The following is a 25,394-nucleotide window of genomic DNA, read 5'->3' on the forward strand; positions in this document are numbered from 1 at the left end:
ATAACAATTATTTTAAGAATTATAGATACAGAACTCCTTTATGCAATCGCGGTGTCAGATTTTAAAGTAGCTTTTCGGCGAAAGCACATTTTGCAATATTCTGAGTACATAGCCTGGCCATCACGGCTAGCTAATTTGACACCCACCAAGTTTGGCCCTCACCAAACTCAGATTTACTATAAGAAAAATTGGATGCACTCCCAGGACTTCTACTTCAACAACAAATGTTGTTTTGGTTCCAAATAATCTATAGTTATATTCAAATAGCTCAGTTTTGTTCGTGCGTTCAGGTCAGTATCCGAAGGGTGACGCGCGAGCGCATTTCGTGACAAAAAAATTCAAAATATTCCATTAACGTACTTCGAAGCATGTCAAACGCTATTTTAAATCAATTTTTATGCTATTTTTCTCGTAAAATAGCGATAATATTCCAACCGGGCGACGTTGTATTCATTCAAAGGCTGAAAGAAAAAAATGGAGAATTCACATGAACGCGCATCTCCAGTGTCACTGTTCTCAGCCTGACCACTCACAAAATCTCCTGCTGTTTTTCGCCCAGAGACAGGAGAGACGTCATTCCACTTTCTGGCGCCTTCTGAGAGCCAATGGAAGCCTTAGAAAATGTCACGTTACAGCAGAAATGCTGTATTTTCAATAGAGATGCCACAGAAGGAGAACAAATTGTCAGACAGGGCACTTCCTGTATGGAATCTTCTCAGGTTTTGGCCTGCCATATGAGTTCTGTTATACTCACAGACACCATTCAAACAGTTTTAGAAACTTTAGAGTGTTTTCTATCCAAATCTGCTAATTATATGCATATTCTCGTTTCTGGGCAAGAGTAGTAACCAGTTTAAATCGGGTACGTTTTTTTATCAGGCCGTGCAAATACTGCCCCTAGCCCCAACAGGTTTTAATGCTAAATCGTAATTATTTCGCTTCCATGGCCTATTTATTGCTTTTACTCCCTACTCTTCTACATTTGCACACAATGTACATAGATTTTTCTACTGTATTATTGACTGTACGTTTGTTTATCCCTTGTGTAACTCTATTGTTGTTTGTGTCGCACTGCTTTGCTTTATCTTGGTCAGGTCGCAGTTGTAAATGAGAACTTGTTCTCAACTGGCCTACCTGGTTAAATAAATTAAAAGGTGACTTTTATCAATATATTCGGCTTTGGAAGCATAAGGACCTTATCTTTCATATCGACGATAAATCATTTTCTAAAAACAAAAGGTTAAATTGATACACACTTTTATAGATTCAGGGTTCCCACACGGCCATATCTCCATGTTACAGCGCTCGTTTACGGAAAACAAACTTTAATAAGAATTTGTTCTTAACTGACTTGCCTAGTTGAATAAAGGTAAAAAAATCTCTCTCTCTATATATATATATATATATGTTAATATTCAATCGGTGGATTTAGCATTTCTGAAATTAATTTGATGTGATATGAAAGTCTCTCCCTCTCAGTATGGAACCAACCAGTATATAGATAAACAATAAAACCTAGGGCCAATTTATCATGGCTAAGGGCTTTTCTTAGGCACGACACAATGCGGAGTCCCTGGATACAGCCCTTACCCGTGGTATATTGGCCATATACCACAAACCCCGGAGGTACCTTATTGCTACTATAAACTGGTTACCAATGTAATTAGAGCAGTAAAAATATGTTTTGTCATACCTGTGGTATACGGTACACCATGGCTGTCAGCCAATCAGCATTCAGGGCTGGAACCAACCAGTTTATAATAATGGTTTAACCCCACCAGACACCATGTTGAGTCGTCTACAGGAGCTGAAGAAGGCAGAGGAGACTCTCCTGAAGATTAAAGTTCTGCTGCAGGACCAACTCAACAGACTCAAGGTACGTCTACTGTCTACAGTTCATCCCTCCTGAATAGATTAGCCTCTGCCGAGTCCCCCAAACCACACTACCTGTTGTGGTTTTCAGGGGAAATGGAAAGAGCCTGTGGGGTTAACGAGGCCACGTTCCATCTTAACTCCTCTATATTTACTGGATTGGTTCAACAGATGAGAACCTCCACTGACAGTTTGTTATCTTCTTGTCAAGACTAGTATGTAGGGCAGCATTTCCTAAACTCGGTCCTGGCTCCACCTTCTGTCCCCCCCCCCCCCCCCAAACGCTACACAGCTGATTCAAATGATCAAAGGTTGATGATTTGTTGATTATTTTTAATCAGCTGTGTAGTTTTAGGGTAAAAAACAAAACGTGGACAAGGACCGAGTTTGGTAAACACTGGTGTAGGGGAGCTAGTTTCAGGAGTATCTTTTACACTTGCTACGTTAGGCTAGAATAGATGGACCACCAGTACATAAAATGTATGCACACATGACTAAGTCGCTTTGGATAAAAGCGTCAGCTCAATGGTATTTATTAGTATTATGGCACCTCACCTGCACATGATTTTACCACTTTATCTCGGTCTTTCACTTCTTTTCTTTGGTGCTAATAAATAAAACCTTTAAACTAGTCTAAACTGTTTGAACGCTTTGAAAACGCATCGCCTCCCTTCACCGATCTGATGAGGCTGGATGGGTGAAAGCAATGTAGTGGAAGCTTTTATACATCCAATCAATCACGTTAGATCAGTAATTACTCCAAGGAGGGGAGGGAGGGAAGGCCACTGTCTGGTCCAACACAGGGCCACTGGTCCAACACAGGTCCACTGTCTGGTCCACCACAGGGCCACTGTCTGGTCCACCGCAGGGCCACTGTCTGGTCCACTTGTCCAACACAGGGCCACTGGTCCAACACAGGGCAACTGGTCCAACACAGGTCCACTGTCTGGTCCAACACAGGGCCACTGTCTGGTCCAACACAGGGCCACTGGTCCAACACAGGGCCACTGTCTGGTCCAACACAGGGCCACTGGTCCAACACAGGGCCACTGGTCCAACACAGGGCCACTGTCTGGTCCACCGCAGGGCCACTGTCTGGTCCAACACAGGGCCACTGTCTGGTCCAACACAGGGCCACTGTCTGGTCCAACACAGGGTCGCTGTCTGGTCCAACACAGGGCCACTGTCTGGTCCAACACAGGGCCACTGTCTGGTCCAACACAGGGCCACTGTCTGGTCCAACACAGGGCCACTGTTTGGTCCAACACAGGGCCACTGTCTGCTCCAAAACAGGGCCACTTGTCCAACACAGGGCCACTGGTCCAACACAGGGCCACTGATCCAACACAGGTCCACTGTCTGGTCAAACACAGGGCCACTGTCTGGTCCAACACAGGGCCACTGTCTGGTCCACCGCAGGGCCACTGGTCCAACACAGGGCCGCTGTCTGGTCCACCGCAGGGCCACTGGTCCAACACAGGGCCACTGGTCCAACACAGGGCCACTGTCTGGTCCACCGCAGGGCCACTGGTCCAACTCAGGGCCACAGTCTGGTCCAACGCAGGGCCACTGTCTGGTCCAACGCAGGGCCACTGTCTGGTCCAACGCAGGGCCACTGTCTGGTCCAACACAGGGCCACTGTCTGGTCCAATACAGGGCCACTGTCTGGTCCAACACAGGGCCACTGTCTGGTCCAACACAGGGCCACTGTCTGGTCCAACACAGGGCCACTGTCTGGTCCAACACAGGGCCACTGTCTGGTCCAACACAGGGCCACTGTCTGGTCCAACACAGGGCCACTGGTCCAACGCAGGGCCACTGGTCCAACACAGGGCCACTGGTCCAACACAGGGCCACTGTTTGGTCCAACGCAGGGCCACTGGTCCAACACAGGGCCACTGGTCCAACACAGGGCCACTGGTCCAACGCAGGGCTACTGGTCCAACACAGGTCCACTGTCTGGTCCACCACAGGGACACTGTCTGGTCCAACACAGGGCCACTCTCTGGTCCAACACAGGGCCACTGGTCCAACACAGGGCCACTGTCTGGTCCAACACAGGGCCACTGTCTGGTCCAACATCCATAATATGTGGATTGTAATAGTAATAGGATTGTTGTTGGAGGCTGATGGTTGATGTCACCTACACTGAACAAAAATATAAATGCAACATGCAACAATTACATTTTTTACTGAGTTACAGTTCATATGAGGAAATCAATCCATTTAAATCAATTCATTAAGCCCTAATCTATGGATTTCACATGACTGAGAATACAGATATGCATCTGTTGGTCACAGATACCTTAAAGAAAAGGTAGGAGCATGGATCAGAAAACCAGGCAGTATCTTGTGTGATCACCATTTGATTCATGCAGCGTGACACATCTCCTTCACATACAGTTTATCAGACTGTTGATTGTGGCCTGTGGAATGTTGTCCCACTCCTCTTCAATGGCTGTGCAAAGTTGCTGGATATTGGACTGGAACATGCTGTCATACACGTCGATACAGAGCATCCCAAACATGCTCAATGGGTGCCATATCTGGTTAGTATGCAGGACATGGCAGAATTGGCACATTTTTAACTTCCAGGAATTGTGTACAGATCCTTGTGACATGGGGCCGTGCATTATCATGCAGAAACATGAGGCGATGGTGGTGGATGAATGGCTGGACAATGGGCCTCAGGATCTCGTCACGGTATCTCTGTGCATTCAAATTGCCATTGATAAAATGCAATTGTGTTCGTTGTCAAATCAAATAAAATTTTATTTGTCATTTACACATGGTTAGCAGGTGTTAATGCGAGTGTAGTGAAATGCTTGTGCTTCTAGTTCCGACAATGCAGTAATATCTAACAAGTAATCTAACCTAACAATTCCACAATAACTACCTTATACACACAAGTGTAAAGGAATGAATAAAAATATGTACATATAAATATATGGATGAGCGATGACCGAACGGCAAAGGCAAGATGCAGTAGATGGTATGGAGTACAGTATATACATATGAGATGAGTAATGTAGGGTATGTAAACATTATATGAAGTGGCATTGTTTAAAGTGGCTAGTGATACATTTATTACATCCATTTTTCCATTATTACAGTGGCTAGAGTTGAGTCAGTATGTTGGCAGCAGCCACTCAATGTTAGTGATGGCTGTTTACCAGTCTGATGGCCTTGAGATAGAAGCTGTTTTTCAGTCTCTCGGTCCCAGCTTTGATGCACCTGTACTGACCTCGCCTTTCCAGTGTATTAATGTGGTCTGTTCAGTGTATTAATGTGGTCTGTTCAGTGTATTAGTGTGGTCTGTTCAGTGTATTAATGTGGTCTGTTCAGTGTATTAATATGGTCTGTTCAGTGTATTAATGTGGTCTGTTCAGTGTATTAATGTGGTCTGTTCAGTGTATTAATATGGTCTGTTCAGTGTATTAATGTGGTCTGTTCAGTGTATTAATGTGGTCTGTTCAGTGTATTAATATGGTCTGTTCAGTGTATTAGTGTGGTCTGTTCAGTGTATTAATGTGGTCTGTTCAGTGTATTAATGTGGTCTGTTCAGTGTATTAATGTGGTCTGTTCAGTGTATTAATGTGGTCTGTTCAGTGTATTAATGTGGTCTGTTCAGTGTATTAATGTGGTCTGTTCAGTGTATTAATGTGGTCTGTTCAGTGTATTAGGGTGGTCTGTTCAGTGTATTAATGTGGTCTCTTTAGTGTATTAATGTGGTCTGTTCAGTGTATTAGTGTGGTCTGTTCAGTGTATTAATGTGGTCTGTTCAGTGTATTAATATGGTCTGTTCAGTGTATTAGTGTGGTCTGTTCAGTGTATTAATGCGGTCTGTTCAGTGTATTAGTGTGGTCTGTTCAGTGTATTAATGTGGTCTGTTCAGTGTATTAATGTGGTCTGTTCAGTGTATTAATGTGGTCTGTTTAGTGTATTAATGTTGTCTGTCCAGTGTATTGATGTGGTCTGTTCAGTGTATTAGTGTGGTCTGTTCAGTGTATTAATGTGGTCTGTTCAGTGTATTAGGGTTAGTATGTAGTGTTCAGTATATTAATGTGGTCTGTTCAGTGTATTAGTGTGGTCTGTTCAGTGTACTAATGTGGTCTGTTCAGTGTATTAATGTGGTCTGTTCAGTGTATTAGGGTTAGTATGTAGTGTTCAGTGTATTAATGTGGTCTGTTCAGTGTATTAATGTGGTATGTTCAGTGTATTAATGTGGTCTGTTCAGTGTATTAATGTGGTCTGTTCTGTGTATTAATGTGGTCTGTTCAGTGTATTAATGTGGTCTGTTCAGTGTATTAATGTGGTCTGTTCAGTGTATTAGTGTGGTCTGTTCAGTGTATTAATGTGGTCTGTTCAGTGTATTAATATGGTCTGTTCAGTGTATTAGTGTGGTCTGTTCAGTGTATTAATGTGGTCTGTTCAGTGTATTAGTGTGGTCTGTTCAGTGTATTAATGTGGTCTGTTCAGTGTATTAAGGTGGTCTGTTCAGTGTATTAGGGTGGTCTGTTCAGTGTATTAATGTGGTCTCTTTAGTGTATTAATGTGGTCTGTTCAGTGTATTAGTGTGGTCTGTTCAGTGTATTAATGTGGTCTGTTCAGTGTATTAATATGGTCTGTTCAGTGTATTAGTGTGGTCTGTTCAGTGTATTAATGCGGTCTGTTCAGTGTATTAGTGTGGTCTGTTCAGTGTATTAATGTGGTCTGTTCAGTGTATTAATGTGGTCTGTTCAGTGTATTAATGTGGTCTGTTTAGTGTATTAATGTTGTCTGTCCAGTGTATTGATGTGGTCTGTTCAGTGTATTAGTGTGGTCTGTTCAGTGTATTAATGTGGTCTGTTCAGTGTATTAGGGTTAGTATGTAGTGTTCAGTATATTAATGTGGTCTGTTCAGTGTATTAGTGTGGTCTGTTCAGTGTATTAATGTGGTCTGTTCAGTGTATTAATGTGGTCTGTTCAGTGTATTAGGGTTAGTATGTAGTGTTCAGTGTATTAATGTGGTCTGTTCAGTGTATTAATGTGGTCTGTTCAGTGTATTAATGTGGTCTGTTCTGTGTATTAATGTGGTCTGTTCAGTGTATTAATGTGGTCTGTTCAGTGTATTAATGTGTTCTGTTCAGTGTATTAGTGTGGTCTGTTCAGTGTATTAATGTGGTCTGTTCAGTGTATTAATATGGTCTGTTCAGTGTATTAGTGTGGTCTGTTCAGTGTATTAATGTGGTCTGTTCAGTGTATTAGTGTGGCCTGTTCAGTGTATTAATGTGGTCTGTTCAGTGTATTAATGTGGTCTGTTCAGTGTATTAATGTGATCTGTTCAGTGTATTAATGTGGTCTGTTCAGTGTATTAATGTGGTCTGTTCAGTGTATTAATGTGGTCTGTTCAGTGTATTAGTGTGGTCTGTTCTGTGTATTAGGGTTAGTATGTAGTGTTCAGTGTATTAATGTGGTCTGTTCAGTGTATTAATGTGGTCTGTTCAGTGTATTAATGTGATCTGTTCAGTGTATTAATGTGGTCTGTTCAGTGTATTAATATGGTCTGTTCAGTGTATTAATGTGGTCTGTTCAGTGTATTAGTGTGGTCTGTTCAGTGTATTAATGTGGTCTGTTCAGTGTATTAATGTGGTCTGTTCAGTGTATTAATGTGGTCTGTTCAGTGTATTAGTGTGGTCTGTTCAGTGTATTAATGTGGTCTGTTCAGTGTATTACTGTGGTCTGTTCAGTGTATTAATGTGGTCTGTTCAGTGTATTAATGTGGTCTGTTCAGTGTATTAATGTGGTCTGTTCAGTGTATTAATGTGGTCTCTTTAGTGTATTAATGTGGTCTGTTCAGTGTATTAATGTGGTCTGTTCAGTGTATTAATGTGGTCTGTTCAGTTTATTAGTGTGGTCTGTTCAGTGTATTAATGTGGTCTGTTCAGTGTATTACTGTGGTCTGTTCAGTGTATTAATGTGGTCTGTTCAGTGTATTAATGTGGTCTGTTCAGTGTATTAATGTGTTCTGTTCAGTGTATTAATGTGGTCTGTTCAGTGTATTAATGTGGTCTGTTCAGTGTATTCATGTGGTCTGTTCAGTGTATTAGTGTGGTCTGTTCAGTGTATTAATGTGGTCTGTTCAGTGTATTAATGTGGTCTGTTCAGTGTATTAATGTGGTCTGTTCAGTGTATTAATGTGGTCTCTTTAGTGTATTAATGTGGTCTGTTCAGTGTATTCATGTGGTCTGTTCAGTGTATTAATGTGGTCTGTTCAGTGTATTAATGTGGTCTGTTCAGTGTATTAATGTGGTCTCTTTAGTGTATTAATGTGGTCTGTTCAGTGTATTCATGTGGTCTGTTCAGTGTATTAATGTTGTTTTGTTTTAGTTTGAAGAAGGGGCCCTGAAGTGTATCATCAACGCTCAGACAGAGGAAGGTCCTTCACAACCTGCCAGTCCTCCTGAGGTACTGCACACACACACACACACACACACACACACACACACACACGTCTCACCCCCTTCATCTAATAACCTGACTGTGTTCCCTGCAGGTTCTGAACCTGGATGATAAAGTAGTGATCAGCCAGACCAAGCTGCTGCTGAGGGGTCCTGAAGACTACCACATGGAGGAAGAGGAGGAGGAAGAGGAGGAGGAGGATGAGGGGTCCTGAAGACTACCACATGGAGGAAGAGGAGGAGGAGGAGGAGGAAGAGGAGGAGTGGTCCTGAAGACTACCACATGGAGGAAGAGGAGGATGAGGAGGAGGAAGAGGAGGAGTGGTCCTGAAGACTACCACATGGAGGAAGAGGAGGAGGAGGAGGAAGAGGAGGAGTGGTCCTGAAGACTACCACATGGAGGAAGAGGAGGAGGAAGAGGAGGAGTGGTCCTGAAGACTACCACATGGAGGAAGAGGAGGAGGAGGAGGAAGAGGAGGAGTGGTCCTGAAGACTACCACATGGAGGAAGAGGAGGAGGAGGAGGAGGATGAGTGGTCCTGAAGACTACCACATGGAGGAAGAGGAGGAGGAGGAAGAGGAGGAGGAGGATGAGTGGTCCTGAAGACTACCACATGGAGGAGGAGGAAGAGGAGGAGGAGGAGGATGAGTGGTCCTGAAGACTACTGCATGGAGGAAGAGGATGTAGATCACAATGAGCCTGAAGCAGTGCCTGAGGAGGAGGAGGAAGAGGAAGATTATTACTGAGTTTATATTAGCACTGAGTGGGCCTGTCCCAAATGGAACCCTATTCCCTATATAGAGCACTATGGGCCCTGGTCAAATGGGACCCTATTCCCTATATAGAGCACTATGGGCCCTGGTCAAATGGAACCCTATTCCCTATATAGAGCACTATGGGCCCTGGTCAAATGGAACCCTATTCCCTATATAGAGCACTATGGGCCCTGGTCAAATGGGACCCTATTCCCTATATAGAGCACTATGGGCCCTGGTCAAATGGAACCCTATTCCCTTTATAGAGCACTATGGGCCCTGGTCAAATGGAACCCTATTCCCTATATAGAGCACTATGGGCCCTGGTCAAATGGAACCCTATTCCCTATATAGAGCACTATGGGCCCTGGTCAAATGGGACCCTATTCCCTATATAGAGCACTATGGGCCCTGGTCAAATGGGACCCTATTCCCTATATAGAGCACTATGGGCCCTGGTCAAATGGAACCCTATTCCCTATATAGAGCACTATGGGCCCTGGTCAAATGGAACCCTATTCCCTATATATAGAGCACTATGGGCCCTGGTCAAATGGGACCCTATTCCCTATATAGAGCACTATGGGCCCTGGTCAAATGGGACCCTATTCCCTATATAGAGCACTATGGGCCCTGGTCAAATGGAACCCTATTCCCTTTATAGAGCACTATGGGCCCTGGTCAAATGGAACCCTATTCCCTATATAGAGCACTATGGGCCCTGGTCAAATGGAACCCTATTCCCTATATAGAGCACTATGGGCCCTGGTCAAATGGGACCCTATTCCCTATATAGAGCACTATGGGCCCTGGTCAAATGGGACCCTATTCCCTATATAGAGCACTATGGGCCCTGGTCAAATGGAACCCTATTCCCTATATAGAGCACTATGGGCCCTGGTCAAATGGAACCCTATTCCCTTTATAGAGCACTATGGGCCCTGGTCAAATGGAACCCTATTCCCTATATAGAGCACTATGGGCCCTGGTCAAATGGAACCCTATTCCCTATATAGAGCACTATGGGCCCTGGCCAAATGGGACCCTATTCCCTATATAGAGCACTATGGGCCCTGGTCAAATGGAACCCTATTCCCTATATAGAGCACTATGGGCCCTGGTCAAATGGAACCCTATTCCCTATATAGAGCACTATGGGCCCTGGTCAAATGGAACCCTATTCCCTTTATAGAGCACTATGGGCCCTGGTCAAATGGAACCCTATTCCCTATATAGAGCACTATGGGCCCTGGTCAAATGGAACCCTATTCCCTATATAGAGCACTATGGGCCCTGGCCAAATGAAACCCTATTCCCTATATAGAGCACTATGGGCCCTGGTCAAATGGAACCCTATTCCCTTTATAGAGCACTATGGGCCCTGGTCACTATATAGGGGATAAGGAACTTTTGAACAGGACCCATAGGTCTCTATATATACACACTGAATGCACAAAACATTAAGAACACCTGCTCTTTCCATGACAGACTGACCAGGTGAATCCAGGTGAAAGCTATGATCCCTTATTGATGTTACATGTTAAATCCACTTCAATCAATGTAGATGAAGGGGAGGAGACGGGTAAAATAAGGATTTTAAAGCCTTGAGACAATAGAGACATGGATTGTGTGTGTGTGTCATTCAGAGGGTGAATGGGCAAGACAAGATATTTCAGTGCCTTTGAACGGGGTATGGTAGTAGGTGCCAGACACACAGTCGTAAGCCTTGGCCAGGTCAAGGACGGCAACGCTGCTGGGTTTTACATGATCAACAGTTTCCTGTGTGTATCAAGACTGGTCCACCACACAAAGGACATCCAGCCAACTGGACACAACTGTGGGAAGCATGTGTCTTGGGGTATTGTGATGTCATCGTGGGCTATTGTGATGTCATCATGGGCTATTGTGATGTCATCATGGGCTATTGTGATGTCATTATGGGGTATTGTGTGTAGATTGATGAGGGAAAAAACGATTTAATACATTTTAGAATAAGGCTGTAACGTAACAAAATTTGGGAAAAGTAAAGGGGTCTGAATATGGTGGAACAAGCTCCCTCACGACGCCAGGACAGCGGAGTCAATCACCACCTTCCGGAGACACCTGAAACCCCACCTCTTTAAGGAATACCTGGGATAGGATAAAGTATCCTTCTACCCCCCCCCCAAAAAAAAGATTTAGATGCACTATTGTAAAGTGGTTTTTCCACTGGATATCTTAAGGTGAATGCACCAATTTGTAAGTCGCTCTGGATAAGAGCGTCTGCTAAATGACTTAAATGTAAATGTAAATGTAAATTAATACTTTTCGAATGCACTGTATATACAGTGAGCTTCAAAAATATTGGGACAGTGACACATTTTTTGTTGTTTTGACTCTGTACTCCAGCACTTTGGATTTGAAATGATACAATGGGGTTAAAGTAGAGACTGTCAGCTTTAATTTGAGGGTATTTTCATATCAGGTGAACCGTTTAGAAATTACAGCACTTTTTGTACATAGTCCCCCCATTTTAGGGGACCAAAAGTATTGGGACAAATTCACTTCTGTATTAAAATAGTCAAAGTTTTGTATTTGGTCCCATATTCATAGCACACAATGACTACATCAAGCTTGTGACTCTACAAAGTTGTTGGTTGCGTTTGCTGTTTGTTTTGGTTGTGTTTCAGATCGTTGTGCCAAATAGAAATGACTGATGAATAATGTATGGTGTCATTTTGGAGTCACTTTGATTGTCAATAAGAACAAAATATGTTTCTAAACACTTCTACATTAATGTGGATGCTACCATGGTTACGGATAATCCTGAATGAATCGTGAATAATGATGAGTGAGAAAGTTAGACGCACAAATACCCCCCCCCCCAAAAAAATGCTAACCTCCCCTGTTATTGTAATGGTGAGAGGTTAGCATGTCTTGGGGGTATGATATAAAATGCTAACCTCCCCTGTTATTGTAATGGTGAGATGTTAGCATGTCTTGGGGGTATGATATAAAATGCTAACCTCCCCTGTTATTGTAATGGTGAGAGGTTAGCATGTCTTGGGGGTATGATATAAAATGCTAACCTCCCCTGTTATTGTAATGGTGAGAGGTTAGCATGTCTTGAGGGTATGATATAAAATGATAACCTCCCATGTTATTGTAATAGTGAGAGGTTAGCATGTCTTGGGGGTATGATATAAAATGCTAACCTCCCCTGTTATTGTAATGGTGAGAGGTTAGCATGTCTTGGGGGTATGATATAAAATGCTAACCTCCCCTGTTATTGTAATGGTGAGAGGTTAGCATGTCTTGAGGGTATGATATAAAATGCTAACCTCCCCTGTTATTGTAATGGTGAGAGGTTAGCATGTCTTGGGGGTATGATATAAAATGCTAACCTCCCCTGTTATTGTAATGGTGAGAGGTTAGCATGTCTTGAGGGTATGATATAAAATGCTAACCTCCCCTGTTATTGTAATGGTGAGAGGTTAGCATGTCTTGGGGGTATGATATTTGTGCGTCTAACATTAGCAGCAGTAACCCAGTTGTTACCGCAGTAACCCAGTTGTAGCAGCAGTAACCCCGTTGTTACCGCAGTAACCCAGTTGTAGCAGCAGTAACCCAGTTGTAGCAGCAGTAACCCAGTTGTAGCAGCAGTTGTTGCCGCAGTAACCCAGTTGTTACCGCAGTAACCCAGTTGTAGCAGCAGTAACCCAGTTGTAGCAGCAGTTGTAGCAGCAGTAACCCAGTTGTAGCAGCAGTTGTAGCAGCAGTAACCCAGTTGTAGCAGCAGTTGTAGCAGCAGTAACCTAGTTGTAGCAGCAGTAACCCAGTTGTAGCAGCAGTTGTAGCAGCAGTAACCCAGTTGTTGCCGCAGTAACCCAGTTGTAGCCGCAGTAACCCAGTTGTTGCCGCAGTAACCCAGTTGTAGCCGCAGTAACCCAGTTGTAGCAGCAGTAACCCAGTTGTAGCAGCAGTAACCCAGTTGTAGCAGCAGTAACCCAGTTGTAGCAGCAGTTGTAGCAGTTGTAACCCAGTTGTAGCAGCCGTTGTAGCAGCAGCAGTAACCCAGTTGTAGCAGCAGTTGTAGCAGCAGTTGTAGCAGCAGTAACCCAGTTGTAGCAGCAGTTGTAGCAGCAGTAACCCAGTTGTAGCAGCAGTTGTAGCAGCAGTTGTTGCCGCAGTAACCCAGTTGTAGCAGCAGTAACCCAGTTGTTGCCGCAGTAACCCAGTTGTAGCAGCAGTAACCCAGTTGTAGCAGCCGTTGTAGCAGCAGCAGTAACCCAGTTGTAGCAGCAGTAACCCAGTTGTAGCAGCAGTAACCCAGTTGTAGCAGCAGTAACCCAGTTGTAGCAGCAGTAACCCAGTTGTAGCAGCAGTAACCCAGTTGTAGCAGCAGTAACCCAGTTGGTGCCGCAGTAACCCAGTTGTAGCAGCAGTAACCCAGTTGTAGCAGCAGTAACCCAGTTGTAGCAGCAGTAACCCAGTTGTAGCAGCAGTTGTTGCCGCAGTAACCCAGTTGTAGCAGCAGTTGTTATTACTTATTTACCATTATGAACACTGGCTATGTTTTTGACATGAAAGATATAATATGTTACTATTGCAATGATAACAAGACCATTGAAATGATTGTGATTTTTTTTATTCTTGTTGCCAAATACTTCATACACAAACCAAAATTCTATACCAAAATTACAATTATTTTTTGGATTGAATTTAACTGTTTTATTAAAACATTAACCCTAGTAAACAATAACAAGAATAACATTTTCCTAAATCATTACAATAAGACTTTTTCAGAGTGATTACAATTGCACTAGAATTGTTCATTTTTTTAAAATATGTTTTGTTTGTTCCAGTATTCGCTCATTAATACCTGCGTTCAGTTTTGTATGATGAAGAATGTAAATTGTTGATCTGTATTTGAATAAAACATTTTTTATTTTTTTTATCAATAACTATTTCACTTGTAAGACAAAATAAGTATTTTGTGACATGTGGTAACTATATTTAATTATAAAAAATAAATTACTATCACGAAAGTAGTCCGGTCACCGCCTTTGTTTCCTCCGCCGTATTGCGCAGTAGAGACCTAGATTGTCCCATTTATGAAAGTTGTTTTCGCCGTTGTATAGTATTTCAATATCAATATTTTATTGAATGAATATATATTGACTTAGAATAGAAACATTTGCCTCTATAGTATTGCATTTATTTAACGTTTAAGTTACCGGAAGTGTGACGACGTCGGAAGCATAGATCGTGTGAGTTGTAGTACCAACTTCCTTTTCTACCGTGACTTCCGTTGAGTGAGCAGCGTGGTTCACAGGGAGCCGAAACACAAATAATAAAATGGTGAGAATCCTAGATAATTTATTTCAGTTGCATATACAATTTGGCGTCAACGTTAGTGAGCAAGTTATAGTCCCAAACCCGAACAGTTGTCTGGTTAAAAGCTTTCCAATGCCGATTAACTTATTCCATGTCGGATCTGAACGAAGCTGGAGACATTTTGGATGGTTTCTAGCCGGGTCACATGTACTGTCCTTACAACCACAGGCCGGGTTTGCTCAATTATAGGTGAGATTCGTAAACCAGTATACCTTTCTTCATGCAACTGTTGTGAATATGTTCTTAGTAAACCATAGCTCGGTTAAAGTTTTGCTATCTAGCTAGTTACCCACTTATAACGCATCCAAAGCTCACAGTATTTGGTTGGTACCTACTAACATGGCGGCTAATCAGCTAGCCAAGAGATACTGCCACTAGGTCGTCATTTTACTTTGATATTGCGGTACTTAACTGCATTTCCTTGCTATGATGGTGTAATTTGCGTCCTACTTTGCGGTCAGTCGACAGATGCCTACTGTCACATGCTGGCGCAAGTGAATGACGACGACTGAGTCTGAGCAAGATTATAAACTAGCTATGTTGGCTAAAATTAAACATTTCAGATAACTATCAACATGCGATTAGGTACATTATAACCTACTGCAGGATTAATCAGATTTCCCTGACCTTTGTCTTCCTCAGGCTTGTGCCCGGCCTTTAATCTCTATCTACTCCGAGAAAGGAGAGAGTTCAGGCCAAAATGTCGTCATGCCTGCGGTGTTCAAGGCTCCCATCCGCCCGGACATTGTCAACTTTGTACACACCAACATGTGCAAGAACAGCCGTCAGCCCTATGCTGTCAGCAAACTGGCCGGTGAGTGAGTGTTTCAGCATGTATTCAATCAAATAAACATTACTTTTTGGAGACAGGTTACAAGCTTCAATGATGAGTTTACACTTCGGTCCGTGTTTCTGAAAGCAGTGATTATACTAGAAGTTCTGAAGGGCTTTCATCTGTACCATAAAACCTAGAGCAGGCTATTTTGATATGTATAGAGGACAGGTTCTAATGCACTCTGGGTTCCAGGTCATCAGACGAGCGCGGAGTCATGGGGTACAGGCCGAGCCGTGGCTCGTATTCCTCGTGTGAGAGGAGGTGGTACCCACCGCTCCGGCCAGGGAGCCTTCGGAAATGTATCCTTCTCTGACAGACAGAATTATTAAATTAAACATTTCCTATTAATCTTGCCATGTCTGTAACGGGTACAAATGTGCTACCGGGGTTGTGTTCATTATGGCTCATTGTAACTAAACATTTTGCAGAGTTAATTAGTTTCTGATTGGACAAGTACAGGTGGCACCATACTGTTTTAGTGTTGATCAGTTTTTTGCGTAATGAACGAAGCCCTGGTGGTTAAGGCATGCTGAGGTGGACTAGACATGTAAGGGGCTTGCAGTGATGGTGTAATTTGCGTCCTACACTGTGAACAGTGACATTATGCCTGATGTCGTATGCTGGCACAAGTGGCTGACGAATCTAAAGTCTGAGCAAGGCACTCAAACGCATTTAAGGCTGGTTTCCCAGACACCGATTAAGGTTAGTCCTAGACTAAAGACCACTTAATGTTAGGTAAACTGGCCAAAAAGATAAAGATGTTAATGCGTTGTTTAGCCGTTCCTTAACGCCTGTAACTGTAGATGTGTCGTGGAGGCCGCATGTTCGCCCCCACCAAGACGTGGCGGCGCTGGCACCGCAGGATCAACACTACCCAGAAGCGTTACGCCATCTGCTCCGCCCTGGCTGCGTCCGCCCTGCCCGCACTTGTCATGTCAAAAGGTATGCCGCCCACCATGCTCTGTTGTACTCACTGCATAGCTTAGTCTTCTTACCAGTGTAAATATGTATTTATTTAACCTTTTATACAAGTTCTCATTTTTTGGTAAGACTCTTGTTGCTAGATACCTGTTGTGTATTTAAGAAATCACATGCTATTAAGAGTTCAGGATTTTGGCAAGGGGCTCCTTTTCAGCTTCCCCAGAGTTTATTATTTTTATTTAGCTAGGCAAGTCAGTTAAGAACAATTTCTTATTTTCAATGACAGCCTAGGAACAGTGGGTTAACCTCTGGGATATGTGGGACGCTAGCGTCCCACCTCCACAACAGCCAGTGAAATTGCAGGGCACCAAATTCAAACAGAAATCTCATCATTCAAAATCCTCAAACATACAAGTATTATACACAATTTTAAAGAAACTTCTTGTTAATCCAACCAGTGTCCAATTTCAAAAAGGCTTTATGGTGAAAGCACACCATGCGATTATCTGAGGACAGCGCCTGGTCACAAAAAAACATACAGCCATTTTCCAGCCAAAGAGAGGAGTCACAAAAAGCAGAACTGGAGATAAAATTAATCCCTAACCTTTGATCTTCATCAGATGGCACTCATAGGACTTCATGTTACACAATACATGTATGTTTTGTTCGATAAAGTTCATATTTATATCCAAAAATCTGTTTACATTGGTGCGTTATGTTCAGTAATTTTTTGCTTCCAAAACGTCCGGTGATTTTGCAGAGAGCCACATCAATTTACAGAAATACTCATCATAAACGTTGATGAAAGATACAAGTGTTATACATAGAATTAAAGATACACTTCTCCTTAATGCAATCGCTGTGTCAGATTTCAAAAAAGCTTTACGGCGAAAGCACACCATGCGATAATCTGAGTACAGCGCTCAGCCACCAAAACAAGCCATACAGATACCCGACATGTTGTGGAGTCAAGAAAAGCCAGAAATGGCGTTATAAATATTCACTTACCTTTGATCTTCATCGGAATGCACTCCCAGGAATCCCAGTTCCACAATAAATGTTTGTTTTGTTCGGTAAAGTTAATCTTTATGTAAATACCTCCAATCCAAATGCACAAAGCGCGAGCACTAAGTCCAGACAAAGTCAAATGTTCCATTACAGTTCATAGTAACATGTCAAACAATGTATATATAATCAATCTTCAGGATGTTTTTATCATAAATGTTCAATAATATTCCAACCGGCCAATTCCTTTGTCATTAGAAAAGAAAGGGAACGGAGCTCGTGCTCATGGCCGCTGCACGTGATCAACAACTAAAGGCTATCAGCTGAGCCATCTACTGTGACTGGTCTTATTCGCTCCCCTTTCACAATAGAAGCCTGAAACAACGTTCTAAAGACTTGACATCTAGTGGAAGCCTTAGGAAGTGAAATCTGACCCATTTACACTGTATATTGGATAGGCAATCACTTGAAAAACCTTAAATCCAACCAGGAAGTGGGAAATCTTTCATGTTTTCGCCTGCCATATGAGTTCTGTTATACTCAGACATCATTCAAACAGTTTTAGAAATTTCAGTGTTTTCTATCCAAATCTACTAATAATATGCATATCCTAGCTTCTGGGCCTGAGTAACAGGCAGTTTACTCTGGGCACGCTTTTCATCCGGACGTGATAAATACTGCCCCCTATCCCACAGAAGTTAACCACTTTGTTCAGGGGCAGAACGACCTTGTCAGTCAGGTGAGTGCAGTTTGAAGGAAGGTGCTATCTAGCCTTTGTGCAATGACTGAAAGTCTATTGGAACAGCTAGCGTGCCATCTCTTCCTGTAGAGTTTGTGTTAACGCTAGATAGGATTCGCTCGCAAAACTACTTATTTCCTTCATACTGGACACAGACATAAATGCTATCTGACTCTGGGGAAGTGAAGGTCCTCGTTGCCAAAATACAGAACTGTCCCTTGAAAATGTTGATTCGTTAAAGATGACTTGAGTTTGACTGTGCGGTGACGGTTTACTGACTGTCTTATAGCTGGCACAGTGGGTTGACTAAACAATTCTGACACAATATTGTATATTAATATAATGTAGAAATTGCTAGAGAAACTGGACATTGCAATATAATAAAGCTGGCACTGGAGGTGTTGGGTGACATGACGAAGCTGGCACTGGAGGTGTAGGGTTTTATTATGCCTTTATTTAACTAGGCAAGTCGGTTAAGAACAAATTAATTTTCAATGACTGCCTAGGAACAGTGGGTTAACTTCCTTGTTCAGGGGCAGAACGATTTTTATCTTGTCGGCTCGGGGATTTGAACTTGCAACCTTTCGGTTACTAGTCCAACGCTCTAACCACTAGGCCAGTGGACGTGACGATGCTGGAGGTGGAGATCAAAAGTCCATGTCTCCAGTGTATGTCTCTCTCTGTACAAGATGATACTTGTGGAGCTAGATGGCTATAGATCTCTAACTAGAGGGCCTCCCCTCCTTCAGGACACCGTATTGAGGAGATCCCAGAGGTTCCACTGGTAGTCGATGATAAAGTGGAGGGTTACAAGAAGACTAAAGAGGCTGTTCTACTGCTGAAGAAACTCAAAGCCTGGAACGACATCAAAAAGGTTAATATAGCTAGAGTTAATACTGTCTCACTGGTCGATGTGAAATTTTCCTCGTCTTATGAGTGAAATGAGGGCCATGATGAGGTTCCACTTCAGGTCCGTGTTTCTGAATCCTGATTTGAATGGAAGTCCTGAGCCATTGCGTGGTCGTGAAATTGGATGTCCTTAGTGGCTGAGAACTGTGTCCTCTGGGTGTGTGTGTGTGTGCAGGTGTACGCGTCACAGCGCATGCGAGCTGGTAAAGGTAAGATGAGGAATCGCAGGCGTATCCAACGCAAAGGACCGTGCATCATCTACAACCAAGACCAAGGTGTCACCAAGGCCTTCAGAAACATCCCTGGTATGTACTGGTTCGTCTACCCTGGTGAGAACATGTAGAGATCTCCCGTTCTCTCCTACTTTGGCACCCTGTTCCCTATATGGGGCAGTACTTCCCTCAGTGTCGCTGTGATTCCCACTTCCGGTCCGTGTTTCTAAACACAATGATTTCAGTGGAAGTTCTGAACCCTCATTATCGGTTATTTTTTTTTGCCATGATTTGTAAAAAATGTTTTGCATTGGAACAAAAACAATACAAACATGAATAATGGATGGGTTTTGTGTAAAGGGATAATGGTGAATCTCGTTCTGTACTAAAGAGCATCTGCCACTCTAAATGACCCAATGTAGATGCTCTTCTTTTCAAAGGAAACAGTCTGGCTGTAGATGCAACTGTGTAGAAAATTGAGTTTGAGTCTCTTAGTATAACTCACTGAATAAGTGCCTTTTGTCAATACTAAAATGTACATGTCCTCCCATCCCTCTACCAGGCATCACCCTACAGAACGTGAACAAGCTGAACCTGCTGAGGCTCGCCCCCGGTGGTCATGTCGGCCGCTTCTGTATCTGGACCGAATCCGCCTTCCGTAAACTGGACCAGCTCTACGGAACCTGGCGCAAATCTGCCTCTCTCAAGGTGGACTACAAGTCAGTAAAACGAGGGTTACATGGGCCTAATCCTAAATGGACTCCATGCTCTTGTGGAGTTCTGATTTGATAGAAATTTGACCATGTTACTTAAACAAATCTAGCCTATCAAGGTGGTTGTTACTAGTGTTAGGTGACGCAACAAACAATGTCCACTAGGCCAGAATTCTACAGGAACACACTAAACAAATGTTTTACGAAATGTCAAAATATATAAATATTTAGAAAATGTGGCTGTGATCCGCGTCGGTCAGGCTAGGTGGCGCGCCTGGGAAGGGCTGCTACCAACTATACGCAGTGGAGAATCGTTTTCTACACTGAACAAAAATATAAGCTCAACATGTAAAGTATTGGTCCAATGTTTCATCAGCTGAAATAAAAGATCCCAGAAATGTTCCATAATCACAAAAAGCTTATTTCTCAATGTTGTGCAAAATGTAGCTTACTTCCCTGTTAGCGAGCATTTCTAATCTATTAGCATTTCTAATCCATCCACCTGACAGGTGTGGCATATTAAGATGCTGATCAAAAAGCATGGTCATTACGCAGGTGCACCTTGTGCTGGGGACAACAAAGCCGCTATAAAATGTGTGGTTTTGTCACAACACAATGCCACGAAGTTAAGTTGAGGGCGCGTGCAATTGGCATGTTGACTGCAGGAATGTCCGCCAGAGCTGTTGCCAGAGAATTGAATGTTCATTCCTCTACCATAAGCCAACTTCCGTTGTTTGATAATTTGTCAGTACAGCCTTACAACTGCAGACCCTGTGTATGGCGTTGTGGGCGGTGCTCTGTTTACATAGGGGGTGCGGCTGGCCGGCGCTCTGTTTACATAGGGGGTGCGGCTGGTTTCAGCAGAAGGATCGGGAGAGGCGAGAGGAGCAGGGGCCCTAGTTGCTGCCGCAGGTTGTCGAGTCAGTCTAGTTTTTCTGCCGAACCATCTGCTAGTGCCCGTCTTGACGGCATCAAATCGTTCTAAAGCGAGCTACAGTATCGAGGCTATTTCACTGCGCTCTCCGTCCTTGTCTACATCAACTACATATGAAACAGCCTACGTGTTGGTTGATCATTGCAGCCTCCTCATTTAGCCAACCTAATTCAGTCATTTTAATTAGTATTGATTAGAGGTCTCCCACTTCACACACACTTTCTGACTAACAAAGCTTTGACTGACAATAACAACCAGCTACTGTACACTTTAATGAGGCGCACTCATAAAACTGTTTTTATAAACATGTTGAATGTAGTTTTTGTTCAAATAAACCTACTTTGTCTCAAGAATACTCTCCCAGGTAATAGAATATTGTTTGTTGGGATAGTGGAATAACCGTTCTTATTTATTTGCACAATGCCTTTTTGGGGTAGGTAAACTACCTTCATACCTCATTTGTTTTTTTTAAATCCGGTACCTTCAGACGAGTCTCGTGGTGTTCGTAGAACATCCCCTTTCTTCAGTGGGGTCCAGTTAGTTTGGCAGCTTCTGAACGGTTTGGGCTACAAACAGATGTTGGCACATCGGCGGTTCTGACTTGGGACGTGTCCTCAGATCTCCACCAGTGTATAGAGAGTACTTACTATTGGGCCTTTTCTTCCTAGTTGGTGTTAACTGGTTGAAATTGAAGTTTGTCATTTCAACTAGTTAGTAACGTTAACCAGTTGGGCATCATGTAGTGTTACCCCAGCTCAGTCCTCCAGAACCCCCAACAAAGCACTTTTTTTTTTTGTATCCCTGAACAAACTTGCCCGATTCAACTCTGAGGGCTTGGTTACTTGGCCAGCTGAATCAGGTGTGCTTGTCCGGGGCAACAACAGTGTGTTGGAGGTGCTCAAGGACTGGCCTTTAGTGTATTGGTTAGTAACAGATTTTGAGAGCTATTTAATTTCTACAGTGATGAGCTTCCACTTCGGTCCGTGTTTCTGAATCCTGATATCTACCAGAAGTTCTGAGTTTTAATTAAATGCTCAAATGGTCTGTTGCTAAACCACATGCTGCTCCCTAACAATCTGAGGTACTGCCAGTTGTATTCTGTCCTGTCTCTGTCCTGTCTGATCTATGTCCTGTCTCCGTCTCTCCCTCCTCCAGTCTACCCATGCACAAGATGACCAACACAGATCTGAGCAGGATTCTGAAGAGTGAGGAGATCCAGAAAGCACTTCGTGCACCAAAGTAAGCCCTGCTCACTTTATATTGTACAAAGCATTATGGGTACTGTAGTAGGATGTGCTGCATTGTCCTCCACTGTGACATGATGCCATGATGAGGTTCCACTTCAGGTCCGTGTTTCTGAATCCTGATTTTGAAAGGAAGTCCTGAGCCATTCCAATAGGTTGCATCCCGAATGGCCCTATTCCCCATAATGCACTACTGTTGATCGGGGCCAATTGGGCTCAGGTCTAAAGTAGTGCACTATGTAGCGAAGTGTTCCATTTGGGATGCTACCATCAACATGAAGGTTCACACAATGCTGCTAGATTTGACCCACCTCCTGAACCTGTCTGGTCTCCTCACAGCAAGAAGATCAGGCGCAGAGTCCTGAAGAAGAACCCTCTGAAGAACCTGAGAATAATGATGAAGCTGAACCCCTACGCCAAGACAGCCAGACGTCAAGCCATCCTGCTGCATGACCCGGCTGTGAGTAGACCACCAAAATGGCCGACTAGGGCTCTCAGTTGCATATGAAGGCCTGTATAATAGGGAAACTGGTTAACCAGTAGGCCTAGTCCTGGAGTTTTAGTCTAGGACTGGGCTTAATCTGTCTGGCGAAACAACCCCCAAATTATAAATGTCTGTAGTGCAGGGAGTGGTGAGTAACAGAATGAGCAATTTAATTCTACACGGAGCTTCCACTTTTGTCCCTGTTTCCTGATATCTAACAAAGTTCTGATTAAAGCCTGTGAAATACTCCCTCCCCATTGCACCTAAACAATGTGACGTAGTAGAACAACCTTCTGTATCATCAGAAATCCCTGCTTCTGACTTGCCTAGTTAAATAAATACAAATCTATCACCTCTATTCATACATTGAAATTGACCCAACCCTACATCTATCCTATATTGTCCTAATGACAAGTCTCTCTCCACGGCCCCCGCACTCTCTCAGTTCAATTTAAGAGCTTTATTCAAATCAAATCAATTTATATAGCCCTTCGTATATCAGCTGAAATCTCAAAGTGCTGTACAGAAACCCAGCCTAAAACCCCAAACAGCAAGCAATGCATGTGAAAGAAGCACGGTGGCTAGGAAAAACTCCCTAGGAAAAACTCCCTAGAAAGGCCAAAAACCTAGGAAGAAACCTAGAGAGGAACCAGGCTATGAGGGGTGGCCAGTCCTCTTCTGGCTGTGCCGGGTGGATATTATAACAGAACATGGTCAAGATGTTAAAATGTTCATAAATGACCAGCATGGTCAAATAATAATAATCATTGTAGTTGTCGAGGGTGCAACAAGCACGTCCGGTGAACAGGTCAGGGTTCCGTAGCCGCAGGCAGAACAGTTGAAACTGGAGCAGCAACATGGCCAGGTGGACTGGGGACAGCAAGGAGTCATCATGCCAGGTAGTCCCGAGGCATGGTCCTAGGGCTCAGGTCCTCCGAGAAAGAGAGAATTAGATAGAGCATATTTAAATTCACACAGGACACCGGATAAGACGAGAATACTCCAGATGTAACAGACTGACCCTAGCCCCCCGACACATAAACTACTGCAGCATAAATACTGGAGGCTGAGACAGGAGGGGTCAGAAGACACTGTGGCCCCATCCGATGATACCCCCGGACAGGGCCATGGGGAAACTTCATACGGGCAGGTGGGACGGCAGCGTCCCACCTGGCCAACATCCGGTGTAATTGCAGAGCGCAAATTCAAATATTTAACATTCTTGAAAATGTTATACATCAAAATAAAGCTTAACTTCTTGTTAATCCAGCCACTGTCAGATTTCAAAAAGGCGTTACGGCGAAAGCAGACCATGTGATTATCTGAGGACAGTGCCCCGCATACAAACACATGAAAAACATGTGCGCCACAGAAGTCAGAAATGGCTATATAATTAATGCCTTACCTTTTGATCTTCTGTTAGCACTCCAAAATGTCCCAGAAACATCACAAATGGTCCTTTTGTTCGATAATGTCCTTTATGTCCCAAAAATGTCCATTTATTTGGCGCGTTAGATTCAGAAATGCACCGGTTTCAACTCGCCCAACATGACTACAAAGTATCTAATAAGTTACCTGTAAACTTGGTCCAAACAACTCTCCTAATCCAACCTCAGGTACCCTAAAACGTAAATAATCGATAATTTAAGACGGAATAAACTGTTTCTAATACCGGATATAAACAACGTGAAGCGCGCTCCAGTCTATGTGCACCAAAACAGTAGAGTCCACCTGGAGTGACACTTACAATGAATAGGACGACTACTTCATTTCTCAAAAGAAAAACATCAAACAATTTCTAAAGACTGTTGACATCTAGTGGAAGCCATAGGAACTGCAATCTGGGCCCTAATAAATCAGGTCTCCCATAGAAAACCATTGGACAATCCTATGACCTCAATTATTTTCCCCCTGGATGGTTTGTCCTCGGGGTTTCGCCTGCCAAATTAGTTATGTTATACGCAGACATTATTTTAACTGTTTTAGAAACTTTAGTGTTTTCTATCCAAATCCTAGCTTCTGGGCCTGAGTAACTGGCAGTTTACTTTGTGCATGCTTTTCATCCAGATGTCAAAATACTGCCCCCTACCCCAGAGAGGTTAACATGGCCAAAGCAAGTGAAGTAGATAATACACAATATAAATGATACTAAACATTACCTTCCCGCTCTTTCTTCCCAGATCAAGGCCAAGATGCTGAAGCCTAAGAAGAAGCTGTCAAAAAAGGCCCCAGCAAAGGCAGCCCCAGCAAAGGCATAAAGCAGCTTGTCTCTTCTAACAGACAGGGTTCAGAGATGGTTTCAAATAAAATGTATAGAAAAACAATCATCCATTTGGACTTGTATTTCTTTCGGAGAATCGGAGATTTGCGGAGGACTGCCTTAATGACATCCACGTCTTCTGCTCCCGGGGAACAACAGGTTAACTGCCTTGCTCGGGCAGAATGAGATTTTTTTTGGTTACTGGCCCAACAAATTGTTCAGAAAATGTACTTCGATGCAGGCGTGTGATATGCAACTGTACTCTTGACCTTTATCCACACTGATATATCGAAAAGATTGAAATACTGCAAAAATGTGGAGTACAGTAGCATACCCCATCCCTGCATTGAGCTACGTTTTCTGACCAATATCTCCATGGTGTCAATAACCATGATTCTGCTGGGTAAGTTTCTAGACATTCACTCTGTGGCAAAGGTACAGTTGATGATGTTTCCATCCGGTTTGAGTTTAATTACCGTAATTTCCAGACTATTAAGCGCACCTGAATATAAGCCGCACCCACTGAATTTAAAAAATATATATTATTTTGAACATAAATAAGCCGCAGGTGCCTACCGGTACATTGAAACAAATGAACTTTACACAGGCTTTAACGAAACACGGCTTGTAACAAAAAATTAAAAATTATCGGTAAACAGTAGCCTACCAAGAAAGTCATTGGTCACTATCTTCCT

The 25,394-nt window shown here is 43.2% G+C and overlaps 2 protein-coding genes and 6 non-coding genes across 8 annotated transcripts; all 8 read left to right on the forward strand.

The window, feature by feature from the left end:
- The first annotated feature begins 1,786 nt into the window (after positions 1–1,786).
- LOC115196658 (snRNA-activating protein complex subunit 5-like) lies at positions 1,787–8,527 on the forward strand. The gene is made up of 3 exons (XM_029757502.1): positions 1,787–1,876; positions 8,242–8,319; positions 8,408–8,527. The coding sequence occupies exons 1-3, from the start codon at positions 1,787–1,789 to the stop codon at positions 8,525–8,527; spliced, it is 288 nt and encodes a 95-aa protein (XP_029613362.1).
- Positions 8,528–14,265: 5,738 nt separating this feature from the next.
- On the forward strand, positions 14,266–24,765 carry LOC115197743 (60S ribosomal protein L4-B). Its single transcript, XM_029759543.1, has 10 exons — positions 14,266–14,407; positions 15,086–15,257; positions 15,471–15,577; positions 16,082–16,220; positions 18,693–18,817; positions 19,028–19,157; positions 19,627–19,783; positions 21,867–21,950; positions 22,295–22,415; positions 24,620–24,765. The coding sequence occupies exons 1-10, from the start codon at positions 14,405–14,407 to the stop codon at positions 24,695–24,697; spliced, it is 1,116 nt and encodes a 371-aa protein (XP_029615403.1). The 5' UTR covers positions 14,266–14,404; the 3' UTR covers positions 24,698–24,765.
- On the forward strand, positions 14,866–14,964 carry LOC115197845 (small nucleolar RNA SNORD16). Its single transcript, XR_003879085.1, has one exon. It is a non-coding gene; the product is annotated as a small nucleolar RNA SNORD16 (small nucleolar RNA).
- LOC115197842 (small nucleolar RNA SNORD18) lies at positions 15,322–15,390 on the forward strand. Its single transcript, XR_003879082.1, has one exon. It is a non-coding gene; the product is annotated as a small nucleolar RNA SNORD18 (small nucleolar RNA).
- LOC115197847 (small nucleolar RNA SNORD16) lies at positions 15,836–15,934 on the forward strand. Its single transcript, XR_003879087.1, has one exon. It is a non-coding gene; the product is annotated as a small nucleolar RNA SNORD16 (small nucleolar RNA).
- Positions 18,889–18,956, forward strand: LOC115197841 (small nucleolar RNA SNORD18). Its single transcript, XR_003879081.1, has one exon. It is a non-coding gene; the product is annotated as a small nucleolar RNA SNORD18 (small nucleolar RNA).
- On the forward strand, positions 21,667–21,734 carry LOC115197844 (small nucleolar RNA SNORD18). Its single transcript, XR_003879084.1, has one exon. It is a non-coding gene; the product is annotated as a small nucleolar RNA SNORD18 (small nucleolar RNA).
- Positions 22,033–22,101, forward strand: LOC115197843 (small nucleolar RNA SNORD18). Its single transcript, XR_003879083.1, has one exon. It is a non-coding gene; the product is annotated as a small nucleolar RNA SNORD18 (small nucleolar RNA).
- Positions 24,766–25,394: the final 629 nt, after the last annotated feature.

Source organism: Salmo trutta, chromosome 7 (genome assembly GCF_901001165.1).
Source record: "Salmo trutta chromosome 7, fSalTru1.1, whole genome shotgun sequence".
NCBI lineage: Eukaryota > Metazoa > Chordata > Actinopteri > Salmoniformes > Salmonidae > Salmo > Salmo trutta.

Coding starts and splice junctions, on each gene's coding strand:
- LOC115197743 (XM_029759543.1), top strand. Junction 15,578..16,081: donor GCCAGGGAGCCTTCGGAAAT/GTATCCTTCTCT, acceptor CTGTAACTGTAG/ATGTGTCGTGGAGGCCGCAT. Junction 22,416..24,619: donor TCCTGCTGCATGACCCGGCT/GTGAGTAGACCA, acceptor CTTTCTTCCCAG/ATCAAGGCCAAGATGCTGAA.
- LOC115196658 (XM_029757502.1), top strand. CDS start 1,787: ATGTTGAGTCGTCTACAGGAGCTGAAGAAGGCAGAGGAGACTCTCCTG. Junction 1,877..8,241: donor ACCAACTCAACAGACTCAAG/GTACGTCTACTG, acceptor GTTTTGTTTTAG/TTTGAAGAAGGGGCCCTGAA. Junction 8,320..8,407: donor AACCTGCCAGTCCTCCTGAG/GTACTGCACACA, acceptor TGTTCCCTGCAG/GTTCTGAACCTGGATGATAA.